The sequence below is a fragment of the Tachypleus tridentatus genome, chromosome 8, assembly GCF_004210375.1.
Source record: "Tachypleus tridentatus isolate NWPU-2018 chromosome 8, ASM421037v1, whole genome shotgun sequence".
Taxonomy (NCBI): domain Eukaryota; kingdom Metazoa; phylum Arthropoda; class Merostomata; order Xiphosura; family Limulidae; genus Tachypleus; species Tachypleus tridentatus.
In genome coordinates, this window is record NC_134832.1 from 58,839,484 (window position 1) to 58,859,679 (window position 20,196).

General features: G+C 30.5%; 1 protein-coding gene across 1 annotated transcript in view; it reads right to left on the reverse strand.

Annotated features, from left to right (window-relative positions):
- LOC143222448 (mitochondrial import inner membrane translocase subunit TIM44-like) overlaps positions 1–20,196 on the reverse strand; it is a 45,137-nt gene that overhangs the window by 11,568 nt on the left and 13,373 nt on the right. Inside the window, exons 4-11 of the mRNA XM_076448978.1 lie at positions 19,676–19,756; positions 17,374–17,523; positions 17,014–17,083; positions 7,089–7,155; positions 6,562–6,647; positions 5,516–5,608; positions 4,953–5,077; positions 4,075–4,125 (exon numbers count right to left, since the gene is read on the reverse strand). Of these exons, the coding sequence (XP_076305093.1) occupies positions 4,075–4,125; positions 4,953–5,077; positions 5,516–5,608; positions 6,562–6,647; positions 7,089–7,155; positions 17,014–17,083; positions 17,374–17,523; positions 19,676–19,756 (723 nt within the window). The remainder of the gene's footprint in view (positions 1–4,074; positions 4,126–4,952; positions 5,078–5,515; positions 5,609–6,561; positions 6,648–7,088; positions 7,156–17,013; positions 17,084–17,373; positions 17,524–19,675; positions 19,757–20,196) is intronic.

A 20,196-nucleotide genomic window follows, 5' to 3' on the forward strand; every position in this document is an offset into this window, starting at 1 on the left:
ATATTTAATGTTCGTAAACTGAGAAATCAGTAGAACACACAAAACTACTTCTTCTCCTAAAAACAAGTGTGAAATATATTTAATGTTCAGAACTGAGAAATCAGTAGAACACACAAAACTACTTCTTCTCCTAAAACAAGTGTGAAATATATTTAATGTTCCTAAACTGAGAAATCAGTAGAACACACAAAACTTCTTCATCTCCTAAAACAAGTGTGAAATATATTTAATGTTCGTAAACTGAGAAATCAGTAGAACACACAAAACTACTTCTTCTCCTAAAAACAAGTGTGAAATATATTTAATGTTCGTAAACTGAGAAATCAGTAGAACACACAAAACTACTTCATCTCCTAAAAACAAGTGTGAAATATATTTAATGTTCCTAAACTGAGAAATCAGTAGAACACACAAAACTACTTCTTCTCCTAAAAACAAGTGTGAAATATATTTAATGTTCCTAAACTGAGAAATCAGTAGAACACACAAAACTACTTCATCTCCTAAAAACAAGTGTGAAATATATTTAATGTTTGTAAACTGAGAAATCAGTAGAACACACAAAACTTCTTCATCTCCTAAAAACAAGTGTGAAATATATTTAATGTTTGTAAACTGAGAAATCAGTAGAACACACAAAACTACTTCTTCTCCTAAAAACAAGTGTGAAATATATTTAATGTTCAGAAACTGAGAAATCAGTAGAACACACAAAACTGCTTCTCCTAAAAACAAGTGTGAAATATATTTAATGTTCCTAAACTGAGAAATCAGTAGAACACACAAAACTTCTTCATCTCCTAAAAACAAGTGTGAAATATATTTAATGTTCCTAAACTGAGAAATCAGTAGAACACACAAAACTACTTCTTCTCCTAAAAACAAGTGTGAAATATATTTAATGTTCCTAAACTGAGAAATCAGTAGAACACACAAAACTACTTCTCCTAAAAACAAGTGTGAAATATATTTAATGTTCCTAAACTGAGAAATCAGTAGAACACACAAAACTACTTCATCTTCTAAAAACAAGTGTGAAATATATTTAATGTTCCTAAACTGAGAAATCAGTAGAACACACAAAACTACTTCATCTATTAAAAACAAGTGTGAAATATATTTAATGTTCCTAAACTGAGAAATCAGTAGAACACACAAAACTTCTTCATCTCCTAAAAACAAGTGTGAAATATATTTAATGTTCGTAAACTGAGAAATCAGTAGAACACACAAAACTACTTCTTCTCCTAAAAACAAGTGTGAAATATATTTAATGTTCGTAAACTGAGAAATCAGTAGAACACACAAAACTACTTCATCTCCTAAAAACAAGTGTGAAATATATTTAATGTTCCTAAACTGAGAAATCAGTAGAACACACAAAACTACTTCTTCTCCTAAAAACAAGTGTGAAATATATTTAATGTTCAGAACTGAGAAATCAGTAGAACACACAAAACTACTTCTCCTAAAAACAAGTGTGAAATATATTTAATGTTCCTAAACTGAGAAATCAGTAGAACACACAAAACTTCTTCATCTCCTAAAAACAAGTGTGAAATATATTTAATGTTCCTAAACTGAGAAATCAGTAGAACACACAAAACTTCTTCATCTCCTAAAAACAAGTGTGAAATATATTTAATGTTCCTAAACTGAGAAATCAGTAGAACACACAAAACTACTTCTCCTAAAAACAAGTGTGAAATATATTTAATGTTCCTAAACTGAGAAATCAGTAGAACACACAAAACTACTTCTTCTCCTAAAAGTTCTAATGCAAAACTTATAAGAACATTTATAAAGTTGGAGACTTACACCTTCAAACTAAGTATCTTACTTTACCTTATCTTGGAATTTTGTGACCTAACTAGCAAAAATACCTGTCTTCATTCACGTAATTAGGCTGATTGATTTTAAATGACCATGTTAATGTGTGTATTCTTAACCCATTTTAATACAAAATTATAACCTATATGCTTTTGTTGCTCGTTTACAGGATGTAACCTGTTGACAAAGATAATCTTCCCTCCGATCTGTTCTCCAATTTTCAGGCATGCCATTGACATTTATGAAAAAAAGAGGAAAAGGTATATAGCCTGGCGCCACAGCGCGGCGCAGCCGCACCTGACCAGGGGCGTCCGGGGGCATGCCGGACTTTTTAAATTTTAAAGTTAATACATTTAATTTTATACTTTCAACACATAGCTTTTTAACGACAATATTAGGTTATACTTTTATTACCAAGCAACAACATAATATAAAAGCCACTGTTGAAATATACTGTTACCAAAACACTGACTTTTATATATATATCAGAAGTTGTTATATATGATACCACTTATTTTTATTTTGCTAGATTGTATCATTAAAGAAATGCATACATGTACATGTCTGCCTGTGGGCTTGCCAGTTGGAAAATAATTAGGTAACTGAATATTAGGCTTTAGACATTAAAGAATATGCGGCATAGTTTCATCAATGCATTATGATTAAAACAACTAAAATAATCGAGAGATTTAAATTTATAGTGGACTATTTATTAAATGTGGACTTAACTTATAAGTCAGAGTAACAAAATTCAGTACCTTTTGTGTTCATAATGTTGCAACATTTTATACATTTTAGTCTAAATATACCTTTCATTTTTGATCAAATACAGACTACTTGCTCCTAATTAACAAGAAACCAAACTACTTAAATTACATAATACATTGCTATGACATCAGTGCATTACCAAGAGACAGACAGACAAATACACGATGTGTTTTATAGCAAGAGATTGTAAAAGCCAACAACTCGTACCTGGAATTTTATTCTGGTTTAAATATTTTTTTACTGTATGACAGGTTATAAGTTACTATATCAACACAACAAAATATATAACAGCATACTAATGCAAATTCTGTTGTCTAAAACCAGAGTAAATACTTCATTTGAAGACTTAAGATTCCAAATTCAAAATACCTTATTTTCTCAAATGTTCACACATTAAAGCTTCAATATTATTTATCAGTTAATTCACCTTTGTTTACATGATTAGCAATACTGCAGCAGCTATTACAAACATTGCTTCCTCAATCATACAGTTGGAGTATGTGTGTTTGAGGTAACAAATACACTGATAACTAAATTGTAAGTAAATACTACATGTTTTTAATAATTCATTTTGAATTCGTACTTATAATCAATATGTTATTAAAGCATTCAATTTATTTTGTTTTATTTTAAAAATACTGTTATCCTTATAAAACTCCATTTCTGTATATGATCTGCCAAAGCTAACACTAACAACTCAGTGCTACAGTGACACTATCTAGTTTAGGAAACCTTTCTTTGTTAAAAATAGAAAGTGATAAGGATCTGAAATCATGCCTGTACAAGAGCAACAAAAATTCATTGTAAATAAAATTAGAATATATAAAAATACACTAGTCTAAGCAGTGTGACAGTAGTAATCAAAAATTTAACCAGATGAAGAGGTTGGTTTTGCCCCACGGTTACATGCATAGTTATAACGTATAAAGCAATTAATTATTTGTTAGATCAAAATGCAAATTTTTATCTATATCATTGGGCCACTCACAACGTACACAATAAAAATGAGTTTAATCCCTGTAACTGACAAAGCATTTTGCAATTGCAAGTTTAACAACAAACAAACTAAAAAATAGAAATAAACATATTGTCTGTAAGGTAATACAGTGAATTATAATGTTTTGTCAATAAAAAATAGACTTGTTTGAAAGTAAATGACAAATTTGCTGTGAAAAAACATGTAGGAAATAATGATTGTTTGTGTTTTGAATTTTGTCAAAGATACACGAGGGCTATCTGTGCTGGGAAATAATCATTTCATCAGATTAGATAAAATTGTTGTTTTTTTAATGCCACATGTTTACTACTGAAAATTATTAACAGATAATATGTGATAACAAATTTGAGAACACTTATCTGAAGATTGTACAATGATCTCTTGACCTCCATAAAAATGAATTAGTTTAAATATTATTAAAAATTATTCTTTTAATACCAAGTTTTGATAACTTTGGTTCTAAATATTATAATACTTACTGCCTCATGGCACCAATCCTTTAGAATTTCTAGATCTCCTCGAATCATGGCCTTCAAAAATAAAGGTATCAATACATGTATTACATGAAAGAAAAGTTACCGGACAAAAAGAATTAAATGTTTCAAAATTCATTTGAGAAATATAAACAAAAGTATCAGGCTCACCATAAACTGTGATAGCAGTTTAACAAAAAAACAAACAGTGCATATCATTGTGGTAGTACGTCAACAAACAAAATGTAACACTGGAACAAGCAAACAAAGATCAAAAAGTACATTGTGGTAGTAAATCAGAAAATAAACATTTTATTGTGATAGCAAGTTAACAAAAATGAAACCACACATTGTAGAAACAAGTGAGCAAAAACCAAACATTATATAGTTGGTGGTTTTATGTTGATTTACGTTGTCATAATAAGAAAGCAAAACTCAACTGTTGCATTATGGTCGGTAAATCGAGAAAAACCAAACTGTATATCTTGACAATAAGTGAGCAAAAACCAAACAGTACACGTCACTGATGAAGTCAACCAACAATGAATAAGCAGTACATTGTAGTTATAAGTTAACAAAACTCAAACATTGTGCAAATTTAATCGATAAAAGCACCAAATATCACAAATGAAATGTTTGAAATAATTCTTCTTCTCTGCAAACTATGATACCCAAAATATAAAATAAACCTTTTAAACAAAAGAATGTTTATTACTGGCACAGAATAAAATATTTTAATATAATTGGATTCTGGATATCAATGTTATTTTACAGAAACTAATATTTCTAAACCAGCCTTTTATAAAAATAAAAAAGTAAAATTTAGTAAAATAAACTGCCATAAAGCACACACTCCAAAAGTTTGTGATGCTAAGTTTACTCACTTCTAAGATGTTTGGGATAATTTCTAGCTCACACTCTCTAAGAAATTTTTCTTTTTCAAAAGTTGGATCCATTTTGATGATTTCTGTTAATACTTCTGATAATTCTGTTTTCTGAAAAAGTCCACCTGTTTAAAAATCATGGCACAATTATACATAACCACACAACAAAAATCATATATGACTAAAGCATTCTCTGTATGTAACAATATTTTTATTGTCATTGAACAAGTTATAAAGAGCTGAAAATCTATCCATAGAGATATAAGTGACGTGTCTAAGTATACTATTATAGTTTTGGTTATAAGTTTTATGAATAAAATACATATGACCCTTTGAGTGGTTAATTACACAGTGTACTACTTAACACATTTGGAATGTTAAACATTCTCTTTCTCAGACTATCAGACTTAAGCTTTAACTTTTCTCAGAAACTTACTAATAATACCACATACAACCTGTCAATCTTAAATATTAATAGAGTCAGCTAGTCAGTAATTAAAACTATATTTCATGTAACTTGGATGAAAGTTTGTTTATTTAGAATACAGCAACATATCACTCACCCATAATATCAGAGATTTTGTCAGTTACTAATCGAGATGCTCGAATAACTGGGTTATCACTTTCATCATATTTCATTTTCCAATCAAAAACTTCTGTTTATAAAAGCATAAATATGATTAACCAAATGAGCTGTCTAAACAGAAAATATACACAAAGAAGTCAGCATTATGAAATGAATATCAAGTTATGAAATATGTTCTCTTTGTTTGTTTGTTGTTAATTGCAAAGTTACACAATGGACAATCTATGCTCTGCCCATTTTGGGTATCACATCCTGATCTTAAACATTATAAAAATCAAGATTACGCAAAGCTACATATGTGCTATGTGCACTCTTTCTACTGCAGGTAATTGAACTCCAGGTTTTAGCATTGTAAGTCCGTACATTTACTATTGGCCCACCAGGTGAGCATGACATAAACAAAATGTAGTTCTACAGATAAGATTATTGTCCAACACAAACAAACTCTATATGAAGGCCATTAAAGGTGCACATGATTTTCAAAGCTGCACAATAAGCTACAGATGCTATGCCCACCATAAACATCAAAACCCAGTTTTTAAGAGTTGTAAGTCTGCAGACATACAGCTGAGCCACTGGGAGGTTGGCACAATATTCTGTCCACTAAAGTCATCAGATTACAAATAAATGTATGTTACATTTTCATTACTACCAATGTTTGAAGCTGTAATTTGTTTTAACAACTGAAAGGAATAATTTCTGTAAAAACTTCTTGAACTAAAAATGTTAAAAAATGCAGATTAAAAATTTGTAAGACAACTTTAAAAAAACAATTATCACAAAAAATTATTGAGGTACTTTTTAATTTATATTTTAATATCATATATATATATTACTGAGATCTAATTCATCAAATTATGCTAAAAGATTTAATACCTACTTATTTCTAGCTTTTTCTAATTAAACGATTACGATCTGTGTCTGAGAGTATGTAGATCAATTATCTAAATAAAAAACTGAGATGTTAAATGTTGTGATGAAACTAAAGCCATAATCATTGTAAGATTACAGTAAAGTACTTACTATTAACATATGGATTGTTATCTTTAAAATTCTGCCAACTTTGGAACCACTTGGAATCTTTATGTAATTCCAAGCCTGTGGCCTCTCTGAAACAACAATTTAAAGATTTTTCTTTTAAATAAACAGCAGGTCTGAACTAGAAAGAACTTGGGCAAAATAATGGTATATTATAAATATCAAGCTTCAATAAAGTCATTCAAGGATAAAATTATCATTACTAGCATAAAAATCCACAAATCTACCATATACATTTGAAAGCTAATTGAAGCAACTTGCCAAATGTTTAATCTTTATTGAGAATGAATCGATGCACAAGCAGATAAATAAGTATACTAGAGTGGTAGTTCTAATTCCTCAACAGGTTAGGTAGAACTCACAAATATAATAAAAGATTGGAGTAGAAAATATTTTGCAAAGTTAAGTTGAAATCTCCTGATTTTGACTGAATGTAGAATAAAGAAGGATGGGATACAATATTGAAAATAATTTCAAAAACAACATTTCAATAAAATTGAAAAGTTACTCACGTATTAGGAGTTAATACTTTATCTTCACTGCCCACATCTGGTTTTTCAATTCTTTTTCTAAGTTTGACTAAAATATATTGAATTAATTAATAATTACTGTTGCAGCTACCATAAATGTGAGGTTTATATAAGTTGACTTTGAACAGACTTTGATTATGTGCTTATCTTTACATCCTTTTCCTGCAAAATAATATTTTAAACTCACTGTTGTGGTTAGTAACATATATAATAACCTCAGTCTACTTACTACTTAAACTCACCATTGTGGTTAGTAACACATATAATCACCTTAGTCTACTAATTACTTGAACTCACTGTTGTGGATAGTAACATATATAATCACCTTAGTCTACTTATTACTTAAACTCACTGTTGTGGTTAGTAACATATATAATCACCTTAGTCTACTTATTACTTAAACTCACTGTTGTGGTTAGTAACATATATAATCACCTTAGTCTACTTATTACTTAAACTCACTGTTGTGGTTAGTAACATATATAATCACCTTAGTCTACTTACTACTTAAACTCACTGTTGTGGTTAGTAACATATATAATCACCTTACTCTATTTATTACTTGATCTCACTGTTGTGGTTAGTAACATATATAATAACCTCAGTCTACTAATTACTTAAACTCACCGTTGTGGTTAGTAACACATATAATCACCTTACTCTATTTACTACTTAAACTCACTGTTGTGGTTAGTAACATGTATAATAACCTCAGTCTACTTATTACTTAAACTCACCATTGTGGTTAGTAACACATATAATCACCTTAGTCTACTAATTACTTGAACTCACTGTTGTGGATAGTAACATATATAATCACCTTAGTCTACTTATTACTTAAACTCACTGTTGTGGTTAGTAACATATATAATCACCTTAGTCTACTAATTACTTGAACTCACTGTTGTGGATAGTAACATATATAATCACCTTAGTCTACTTATTACTTAAACTCACTGTTGTGGTTAGTAACATATATAATCACCTTAGTCTACTTATTACTTACACTCACTGTTGTGGTTAGTAACATATATAATCACCTTAGTCTACTTATTACTTAAACTCACTGTTGTGGTTAGTAACACATATAATCACCTTAGTCTACTTACTACTTAAACTCACTGTTGTGGTTAGTAACATATATAATCACCTTAGTCTACTTATTACTTAAACTCACTGTTGTGGATAGTAACATATATAATCACCTTAGTCTACTTATTACTTAAACTCACAGTTGTGATTAGTGTAATATATAATCACCTTAGTCTACTTATTACTTAAACTCACTGTTGTGGTTAGTAACATATATAATCACCTTAGTCTACTTATTACTTAAACTCAATGTTGTGATTAGTATAATATATCATAAATATTTTCTCAACCCAAATGAGCCGTTTTTGCATATAAAGTATAATATATAATCACCTCAGTCTACTTATTACTTAAACTCACCATTGTGGTTAGTAACACATATAATCACCTTAGTCTACTAATTACTTGAACTCACTGTTGTGGATAGTAACATATATAATCACCTTAGTCTACTTATTACTTAAACTCACTGTTGTGGTTAGTAACATATATAATCACCTTAGTCTACTTACTACTTAAACTCACTGTTGTGGTTAGTAACATATATAATCACCTTACTCTATTTATTACTTGATCTCACTGTTGTGGTTAGTAACATATATAATCACCTTAGTCTACTTATTACTTAAACTCACAGTTGTGATTAGTGTAATATATAATCACCTTAGTCTACTTATTACTTAAACTCACTGTTGTGGTTAGTAACATATATAATCACCTTAGTCTACTTATTACTTAAACTCAATGTTGTGATTAGTATAATATATCATAAATATTTTCTCAACCCAAACGAGCCGTTTTTGCATATAAAGTATAATATATAATCACCTCAGTCTATTTACTACTTAAACTCACTGTTGTGGTTAGTAACATGTATAATAACCTCAGTCTACTTATTACTTAAACTCACCATTGTGGTTAGTAACACATATAATCACCTTAGTCTACTAATTACTTGAACTCACTGTTGTGGATAGTAACATATATAATCACCTTAGTCTACTTATTACTTAAACTCACTGTTGTGGTTAGTAACATATATAATCACCTTAGTCTACTTATTACTTAAACTCACTGTTGTGGTTAGTAACATATATAATCACCTTAGTCTACTTACTACTTAAACTCACTGTTGTGGTTAGTAACATATATAATCACCTTAGTCTACTTATTACTTACACTCACTGTTGTGGTCAGTAACATATATAATCACCTTAGTCTACTTATTACTTAAACTCACTGTTGTGGTTAGTAACATATATAATCACCTTAGTCTACTTATTACTTAAACTCACTGTTGTGGTTAGTAACGTATATAATCACCTTACTCTATTTATTACTTGATCTCACTGTTGTGGTTAGTAACATATATAATCACCTTAGTCTACTTACTACTTAAACTCACTGTTGTGGTTAGTAACATATATAATCACCTTAGTCTACTTATTACTTAAACTCACTGTTGTAGTTAGTAACATATATAATCACCTTAGTCTACTTATTACTTAAACTCACTGTTGTGATCAGTAACATATATAATCACCTTAGTCTACTTATTACTTAAACTCACTGTTGTGGTTAATAACATATATAATCACCTTAGTCTACTTACTACTTAAACTCACTGTTGTGGTTAGTAACATATATATTCACCTTAGTCTACTTATTACTTAAATTCACTGTTGTAGTTAGTAACATATATAATCACCTTAGTCTACTTATTACTTAAACTCACTGTTGTGGTCAGTAACATATATAATCACCTTAGTCTACTTATTACTTAAACTCACTGTTGTGGTTAGTAACATATATAATCACCTTAGTCTACTTATTACTTAAACTCACTGTTGTGGTTAGTAACATATATAATCACCTTAGTCTACTTATTACTTAAACTCACTGTTGTGGTTAGTAACATATATAATCACCTTAGTCTACTTACTACTTAAACTCACTGTTGTGGTTAGTAACATATATATTCACCTTAGTCTACTTATTACTTAAATTCACTGTTGTAGTTAGTAACATATATAATCACCTTAGTCTACTTATTACTTAAACTCACTGTTGTGGTTAGTAACACATATAATCACCTTAGTCTACTTATTACTTAAACTCACTGTTGTGGTTAGTAACATATATAATCACCTTAGTCTACTTATTACTTAAACTCACTGTTGTGGTTAGTAACATATATAATCACCTTAGTCTACTTACTACTTAAACTCACTGTTGTGGTTAGTAACAGTAACATATATAATCACCTTAGTCTACTTATTACTTAAACTCACTGTTGTGGTTAGTAACATATATAATCACCTTAGTCTACTTATTACTTAAACTCACTGTTGTGGTTAGTAACATATATAATCACCTTAGTCTACTTATTACTTAAACTCACTGTTGTGGTTAGTAACATATATAATCACCTTAGTCTACTTATTACTTAAACTCACTGTTGTGGTTAGTAACATATATAATCACCTTAGTCTACTTATTACTTAAACTCACTGTTGTGGTTAGTAACATATATAATCACCTTAGTCTACTTATTACTCATTCCTTTTTCTTACAAGACACTAGATTACATTTTACAATCTGGCTGCTGTTTTCAGAAATGTCCTGAGGACTAAAGGACATGATGGTGTTGGCCTGAATCTGATCCTAGGTGGAAAGACTGGTAACCATGACAACAATTGATATCACCATATCACCACAATCTTTCTATAATCTTCGAAGTTCAAGACTGTCAAATGTTCCAACACTGATGTTTATTCTGCCTTGATACGGAAAAGATCTTTATAGCAGTGAAAAAAGTGTAGCGGTGTATAAATTTAGTATCTGGTATAGCACGGGTGTATAAATTTAGTATCTGGTATAACATTGGTGTGTAAATTTATTATTTGGTATAACATTGGTGTATCAATTTAGTATTTAGCATAACGTTGGTGTATAAATTTAGTATCTGGTATAACATTTGTGTATAAATTTAGTATCTGGTATAACATTGGTGTATAAATTTATTATTTGGTACAACATTGGTGTATCAATTTATTATTTGGTACAACATTGGTGTATCAATTTAGTATCTGGTACAACATTGGTGTATCAATTTAGTATCTGGTATAACATTGGTGTATTAATTTAGTATCTGGTATAACATTGGTGTATAAATTTAGTATCTGGTATAACATTGGTGTATTAATTTAGTATCTGGTATAACATTGGTGTATAAATTTAGTATCTGGTATAACATTGGTGTATAAGTTTAGTATCTGGTGTTACATTGGTGTATAAATTTATTGTTTGGTATAACATTGGTGTATAAATTTATTATTTGGTATAACATTGGTGTATCAATTTAGTATCTGATATAACATTGGTGTATAAATTTAGTATCTGGTATAACATTGGTGTATAAATTTATTGTTTGGTACAACATTGGTATATAAATTTATTATTTGGTATAACACTGGTGTATCAATTTATTATTTGGTATAACATTGGTGTGTAAATTTATTATTTTGTATAACATTGGTGTATAAATTTATTATTTGGTACAACATTGGTATATAAATTTATTATTTTGTATAACATTGGTGTATAAATTTATTATTTGGTACAACATTGGAATATAAGTTTATCATTTGGTATAACATTGGTGTATCAATTTAGTATCTGGTATAACATTGGTGTATAAATTTATTATTTGGTACAACATTGGTATATAAATTTATTATTTGGTATAACATTGCTGTATCAATTTATTATCTGGTATAACATTGGTGTATAAATTTATTGTTTGGTACAACATTGGTATATAAATTTATTATTTGGTATAATGTTGGGATATAAATTTAGTATCTTATATAACATTGATGTATAAATTTATTATTTGATATAACACTGGTGTATCAATTTATTATTTGGTACAACACTGATGTATAAATTTAGTATCTGGTATAACACTGGTGTATCAATTTATTATTTGGTATAACACTGATGTAAAAATTTAGTATCTGGTATAACATTGGTGTATCAATTTAGTATCTGATATAACATTGGTGTATTAATTTAGTATCTGGTATAACACTGATGTATAAATTTAGTATTTGTATAACATTGGTGTATAAATTTATTATTTGGTATAACATCAGTGTATCAATTTAGTATCTGATATAACATTGGTGTATTAATTTAGTATCTGGTATAACATTGATGTATAAATTTAGTATTTGTATAAAATTGGTGTATAAATTTATTATTTGGTATAACATTGGTGTATCAATTTAATATCTGATATAACATTGGTGTATAAATTTAGTATTTGGTATAACATTGGTGTATCAATTCAGTATCTGGTATAACATTGGTGTATGAATTTCGTATTTGGTACAACATTGGTGTATAAATTTAGAACAGTGGTATCTCAAGTTTTCGAACGACTCCCTTTTTGAACAATTTGGTTTTCGAACAAATTTTTTAAGAAAAAAATGTCTCAGTTGTCAAACATAAACTCGTTTCCCAAACTAAGCTGTTGTGGCCTGAACCCCGAAATAACCAGACTGGTGGCCCTAACAACCCTTCGACCATTTTTCGCCTAGCTTGCCCAAAACATTTTACCCACACGTGTCGCTCAGTCCACTAAATTCTGCTGTGAACATTCTCGTTTTTCTTTTTTTTTTTGTTGTTGTTTTTCTAAATATTCTGATTAAATAAGCCAACATGGGGTTAAAAAAGGATAATAAAAGTAGCAAACCAAAAAGAAAAGTTGTTAGAGCCACAATAGAGGTGAAAAAAGATCTCATAGCGAAGTATGAGAGTGGTGTTCGTGTGTCTGACCTTGTTACACAGTTTGGTATGGTGAAGTCTACAGTCTGCACTATACTGAAAAATAAAGAAATCATCAAAGGAGCTGATGTTGCAAAGCAAGTGACAGTGCTTACAAAACAAAGATCGTAAACAATGGAAAAGGTAGAAAAACTTTTGTTGGTTTGGGTGAACGAAAAAAGTTAGCTAGTGATAGCATTTCTGAGACCATCATTTGTGAGAAAGCAAAGCAGTTGCATGCTGACCTCCTGAAAAACACCCCTGGAACGAGTGCTGATACAAGTGATGCCTTTAAGGCTAGTAGGGGGTGGTTTGAAAAATTTAAAAAGAGAAGTGGCATACATAGTGTGGTGAGACATGGGGAGGGTGCCAGTTCTAACAAAGATGCTGCTGATAAATTTGTTAGGGAATTTAAGGACTATGTAAAAGCTGAGGGTTTTATTCCCCAACAAGTGTTCAACTGTGATGAGACAGGCCTCTTTTGGAAGAAAATGCCAAAGAGGACCTACATCACCAGGGAGGAGAAGTCACTGCTAGGACACAAGCCAATGAAGGACAGGCTAACTCTATTGTTATGTAGTAATGCAAGTGGGAACTTAAAACTTAAACCTTTGCTTGTGTACCATTCTGAGAACCCGAGGGTTTTTTGAGAAAAATAATGTCCTGAAAAGTAAACTAAATGTCATGTGGAGGGCTAATAGTAAAGAATGGGTAACCAAGCAATTTTTTATGGAGTGGGTCCATGAAGCGTTTGCCCCACGTGTAAAGAATTACCTCACGGAAAAACAGTTGCCACTCAAGGCCCTTCTTGGGATGGACAATGCACCTGCTCACCCACCAGGCTTGGAGGATGGGTTGGTGGAGGAGTACAGTTTCATTACGGTGAAGTTCTTGCCCCCAAACACGACTCCTCTTATTCAACCCATGGACCAGCAACTCATATCAAACTTTAAGAAACTCTATACCAAAGCACTGTTTCAAAGGTGCTTTGAAGTGACCTCTGACACAGAGTTAACCCTCAGAAAGTTCTGGAAAAATCACTTTAATATCCTCCATTGTTTGAGGATCATAGACAAAGCCTGCAGGGAAGTGCCTTTGAGGACCATTAAGTCAGCCTAGAAGAAATTGTGGCCAGACTCAATGGCAGATAGAGACTTTGAAGGCTGTGAGGCTGAGCCTGTTGTTGAGGATATTGTTTCACTAGGCAAGTGTATGGGCTTGAATGTGAGTGGTGATGATGTGGAGGACTTGGTGGAAGACCACAACACTAAGCTCACCATGGAAGAACTCCAAGACCTTCAGAAGGAGCAGCAACAGAAGGCAACTGAGAAAGTGTCTTCAGATGAGGAGGAGGGAAGGGAGGAAGTTCACTAATCAAGGAAATGTGTGGAAAATGGGGAGAGTTACAAAGTTTTCTGGAAAAATTTCACCCTGACAAAGCTGTAGCAAACCGCAGCACAAACTTTTTCAATGACAATGCCATGTCTTACTTCAGAAACATTTTAAAATGCAGGCAGAAACAAACCTCACTAGACAAGTTTTTAGTGAGAAATAAGTCCAGTGAGTCTCAAGCAGGTTGTAGCGGTGCAAAGAGACAGAAAAGAGAAATAGCCCCAGAAGGAGAGTTACCTGACGTTTTTACGGAAGGTGACTCCCCTTCCAAACAATAATAACCCTCCTACTCTCCACGTTCCTCACCACCTTTCACTTACGCCATCAGCTCTCCTCAGCACAGGTAATGTGCAGTTAAATTTTCATTTATTGTTTTTTTATTGTGTTTATAGCTTTTGTGGTTGACTTTATACATGCAAGTATTATTATACAGGTATAAATAAGCAATATTTTTACTTAAAATGCTTCATAATGCATAATTTTTGGAGGTCTGGAACGGATTAATTTAATTTACAATATTTCTTATGGGAAAAATTGATTCAGTTTACGAACAAATCGGTTTTTGAACAGCCTTCTGAAATGGATTAAGTTCGAGAACCGAGGTACCACTGTATTTGGTATAAAACTGGTGTATAAATTCCGTATTTAACATAACATTGGTGTATAAATTTAGTATTTGGTATAATGTTGATGTATAAATTTATTATTTGGTATAACATTGGTGTATGAATTTAGTATTTGGTTTAACATTAGTGTATCAATTTAGTATTTGTACAACAATGGTGTATAAATTTAGTATTTGACATAACAATGGTGTATAAATTTAATATTTGACATAACAACGGTGTATAAATTTAATATTTGTTATTTTCTACATGGATGAAACTAAGTGGAGTGAGCTAAACATTCAAATCACAGAGACTGAACACAGCCATTCCTACTCTAAAGCTTTAGATAAGAAAGAAACCACTCAGTAATAGGTAAACCAACATAGCTTATATTCAAAAATATAAATAACTGTCATAGCATTCCCACATCTTAAAGTGTGTCTTCAGAGGCATATCATGATCAAACATTTTTCCTTTCAAACCATAACCTGGGATACTAATGGCAAGTTCTAGCCATGATGTATTAAAATACACTACACTGTATTAGGTTGTCCAGAAATGAATGTCAGAATTCTCACATTGACATTTAGAAGCTGAATATTGAGTAACTAATCATTAGCTGATCGGTTTAATCCAATGTTTGTCGCCTACAAGGTGTCTTAAATGTCTGCTGTTTCAACTCTACTCAGAGTAACTTTTGAAAACCCCAAGGCAGCATAGACAAGAAAGACATTCATCTGATTTTCCTCTACAACTTCAAACTTGGACAAAAAGCTACCAAAACTACACAGAACATCAACCAGGCACTTAAACATGGATCTGTTACAGAATGTACAGTTCTGCATTGATTCCAAAGGTTTTGACCTGGAGGTAAAAGTCTTGAAGACCACGAAAGTCATGGAATGAAACCATCCTTAAATGAAAACACATTAAGGGAAGCAGTTGAGACAGATCCTCGCACAACAGTACATGAGCTTCCAGAATAGCTTGGTGCAAGCAAATCAAGCATTGCCAACCACATGAGTGTGATTGGAAAGATGGAAAAAGTTAGATAAGTGGGTTCCGCACAAGCTGGCTGAAGATCAATAAAATCAGCATTATGAGATCTGTCCAGATGCTTCAAAATTGAACAAGTTGGGAATCTGGGTTCTGCCTCATCCATCTTATTTCCCAGACCTTTCTCCTACAGATTTTCATTTTTTCAAGCCAACTTTTTGAACAACAAATGGTTTCACAACCAGGCAGCTGCAGAAGAATCTTTCAGTGAGTTCATTAACCACAGAAACTCTGATTTCTATAGCAGGGACATAAACAGCATTATTACACATTGGCAAAAATGTGTTGGAGCAAATGGTGCTTACTTTAATTAAAGCATGTTTTACAACACTGGTTTATACTTTTCCTAACTTTGCAGTCCAAAAATGACATTTATTTCTGGACAAACTAATACGTACTACAGTTTACACATGATTTCATATTACAAGTTTAACAGATGTCACAAGGTGATGCAATTATAATGAAAATATATGTACCTAATTCCTGCATAAAACACTTGACAATATGTATATATATACAACAAAAGTTGAACAATAGATATTTTTAAGAAATTACTATGAGATACATTTTTTATCAGTCTCAAGATGTATCCATCAGAAGCAGCTAGATAAATAATCTATAATTCATTATAGAGAAGCTTTTATTTTAAATAACGTTATGCAGATTATCCTTAATTTTAATATAAGTAAAAAAGCTTCCTTTGGCATTTCTAAGAGTCTAATAAATATAGTACAGCAGTTGATTTTAATAAGTGATTTCTTAGTCAACACTACCTCTTTTGCTTTCATTATGACCCAAGTTTGAATTTTTTCTGGCAAATAATACATTTTTTCAAAATAAAACTAACATAAGAATAAGTCTAAAAACAATTGAAGGTGCATGTGAGTTAATTACAAATGTTATGAAATAAAATACAAAATTAAACTCACCTGGTGGTTTGTATACTCCTACTCTACTAAAGGTACTCTCACTGATTTCTTGCCTTACTGCTTTAACCCCCTACAAAGAATATTGAAGATAAATCATTATCCAAACTGAAGTAAAACTATCCATTTACACAGATAAGTAATAGAAAATTATTTTACTAAAAATCAGTAAAGGTACAGAGAAAATAAAGCTATTAGAAATATTAATTGAAGAAACTGAATGCTTGAATTAAACATTAACATGAAGAAAAAAAAATTTATTTGTAAGAAATGTGTTACGTTCCCAACAGAAAAAATGTGATTTGTAAAAAATATGTTGCAAAACAAAACCAATAATTACAAATTAAGAAATGAGCAAACTACCTCAGAAACAGTTTTTAACTTTTCGCTCTTACTCAGCTGTTCTCTGTGTTTACTTAAAGATTCTGCTGCACTTCTTGCTGACTTGGTGATCTCTTCAGTAATTTCTAAACCTTTTTTTCCTAATTCACTCTTCTGAGCTTCTTCAATTCCCTAGTTTATCAGAATAAAATGCAATCAATGCAGTAGAAATCTTTTGTCAGTATTCTGCACATAAATTACCACCTCTACTCATTAAACTTACTATAAAAACATTTTTCTGAAAAAGCTATTTAAGTGATAACTCTATGATCTAATATTTGTTATTTTTAAACAGTTGAATTAATAATACAATGCACAATAAAAAACTTACCACAAACTGACAGTAGTTTCAAACACCAAGACTTTTAGCTTGTACAGTAAAGTTAATCTGTTCGATCACTTAAAGATCAACTGCACTGTTATATAACATTTATCCCTAATTGTTGCATTTTTCTTAAGCTTTCTACAAAAATATAGCAAAAACTTCTAAGAGAATGTCAAAGTGCAAATAACTGTAATATATGCATATTACACTTCCAGTTCATTATTTTAGTTTCATTAAATTTTTTAGCATCTTCTACCATACACAATTTTCAAATACTTTGCATAAATTATTACGTAATGAAATATCTATGTTATATTGCCATAACATATGTGTAAAATGTTATTTTTAATTATATGAGAAGCTTTTATTTTTAAATCTTCTTGAATGAAGAAAATATACCATTAACATGTTGGCTCCCACACGACTCACTACTAGGTTATGACAGTCTACCAGTAAGACCCCCATGACCCACCTGTAAGTCATGCTCTATTTTCTTTTTAAAGGACCACTTATTGGATGAGACACAATGTCTACATATACACTCTTCCTAAAAAGAGTAATTGCAAAATGACTAGTGGAACCCTGGAAAGTATCAGTAAAATAGGCTTAGGAGCCAACATATTAATTGTATACTTTTATTCATGTATGTTGTCTACCTCCATATAATATTTGTTTTTAGCTAGATGGTAAAGTAAATAAAACGTTTATTACAGGGTTAAAATGAAGATATAATCTAACATATTCATTGATAAAATAAATTATACTTAAACAGTTTATTAAAAATTTGGAATTTTTATATACCAGTTTTTGGTTTCTCTGCTTCACATAAATGAAGTTATTTAATGTTTGTACTAACACTTTTAACTAATACCATGGTACCCTTAAGAGAAAGAACGTATATACATTTATACACAAAGTACTTGAGATATATCCATATACACTCACAAACTTTCAGTTCATAATAAATGTTGCTTCTTATACATTTCACTAAAAAGCTCTAAAGCAAATCAATGGCCAACAGCACATAATGGTCCCTATGAGAAAAAATGTAAGTCAGTGTTACTGTACTTTCATTTCCTTCTCTAGAATACATTATGTGTGAGAATATTCAAAATACTTTTTTTCACTTAACCTGAACCAAAGAGAAGCAAAAATATCTTTATTTTAAAAACAGATCAATTAATAACAACATTTCTCTCTCATTGTTATGATGACATATAATGAGAAGTAACAACACCTGTACCAATTAGACCTGTTTTATGTTTCAATTTATCCTTTTGAAAATAGTAAATTAGTCAGCACTAACAAAAGCATGTTTTCAAATATCAAATGGTAAGGTAATATTACTAAATTTCATAATGTACTATTTTCAAGGCAAAAACATAAGGATATCAAAAATAAAAATCAATAACATTTATAACCTATAGAGAAAAATGAACAATTTTGTCCTTCAAGGCTGTCCTTACTCAATTACCTATGAAAAAAAAAAGTTTAAATGTAAATCAGGAAATTGTTGATTCTTTAATTAACTTCCTGTAAGTGCCAGCCTGATGACATATAATTCCTTAAGTCAATCATCCTATTAGAAAAATAAAACTGTCTTAACTGGGTTCAACCCATCTTCAGCATATAGCACAAAGAAAACAGAAGCCTCTACACTATCAATCCTCCAGATAATCTTGTAAAATTCAATAAAAGCATCTCCTTATCTTCTCAAGAGAAAATAATTTAAAGAGTCTAACCTATCTCTGTAAGATAAACCCCCTCTCTATGGAATCATACTAGTAGCCCTCTGTAAACCATTTTTTGAACAATTAACAACTGAAACTTGTTTCTTTTCATCTGAATATGCAACAAAACACTAAGCCTAATTATAAGTCTGTCAGCAGTTACTGTGCTACTAGCTAGTGATTTACCACCTAAAGCAACTTCATTGTTCATTCATGTTTCATAACATACCTCTTTAAGTTTATCTTTCCAACTTTCAAGTTGTTCTTTCAGAACCTGAGAACTTTTTACTGTTTCAGCTTCTATAGATTCCTATAAGTAATGGATATAAAATTAAATTAATTGATCAATAAAGCATTAATTATCATATCAAGTTAATTTAAATTTAGATATAAAATTGCATTAACACAAATAATACTGCAGCATCAAGTATATATATGTATATATATATATATATATATATATATATATTAGTTTGTTATAGCTCAAAAACAAGTTAAAACAAAACCACACTGAACAAAAACACTACATCAACTTACATGATCCCAAAGTACAAGCTGCAATGTGGAATTATAAAATGTACCCTAGGTTTTAGAGGTAAGTGCATGTTTTGTTTAACTTGTTTTTGTTTCGGCTTGTTTTTGAGTTTTAATAAACTAATATAATTAGTCAGAGATGTAGATTTGCTGTTTTTAATGCAGTCCTTCCTTATGAGTTTACTTATTTTACTAGTTAGCTTCACTAAAATGTAT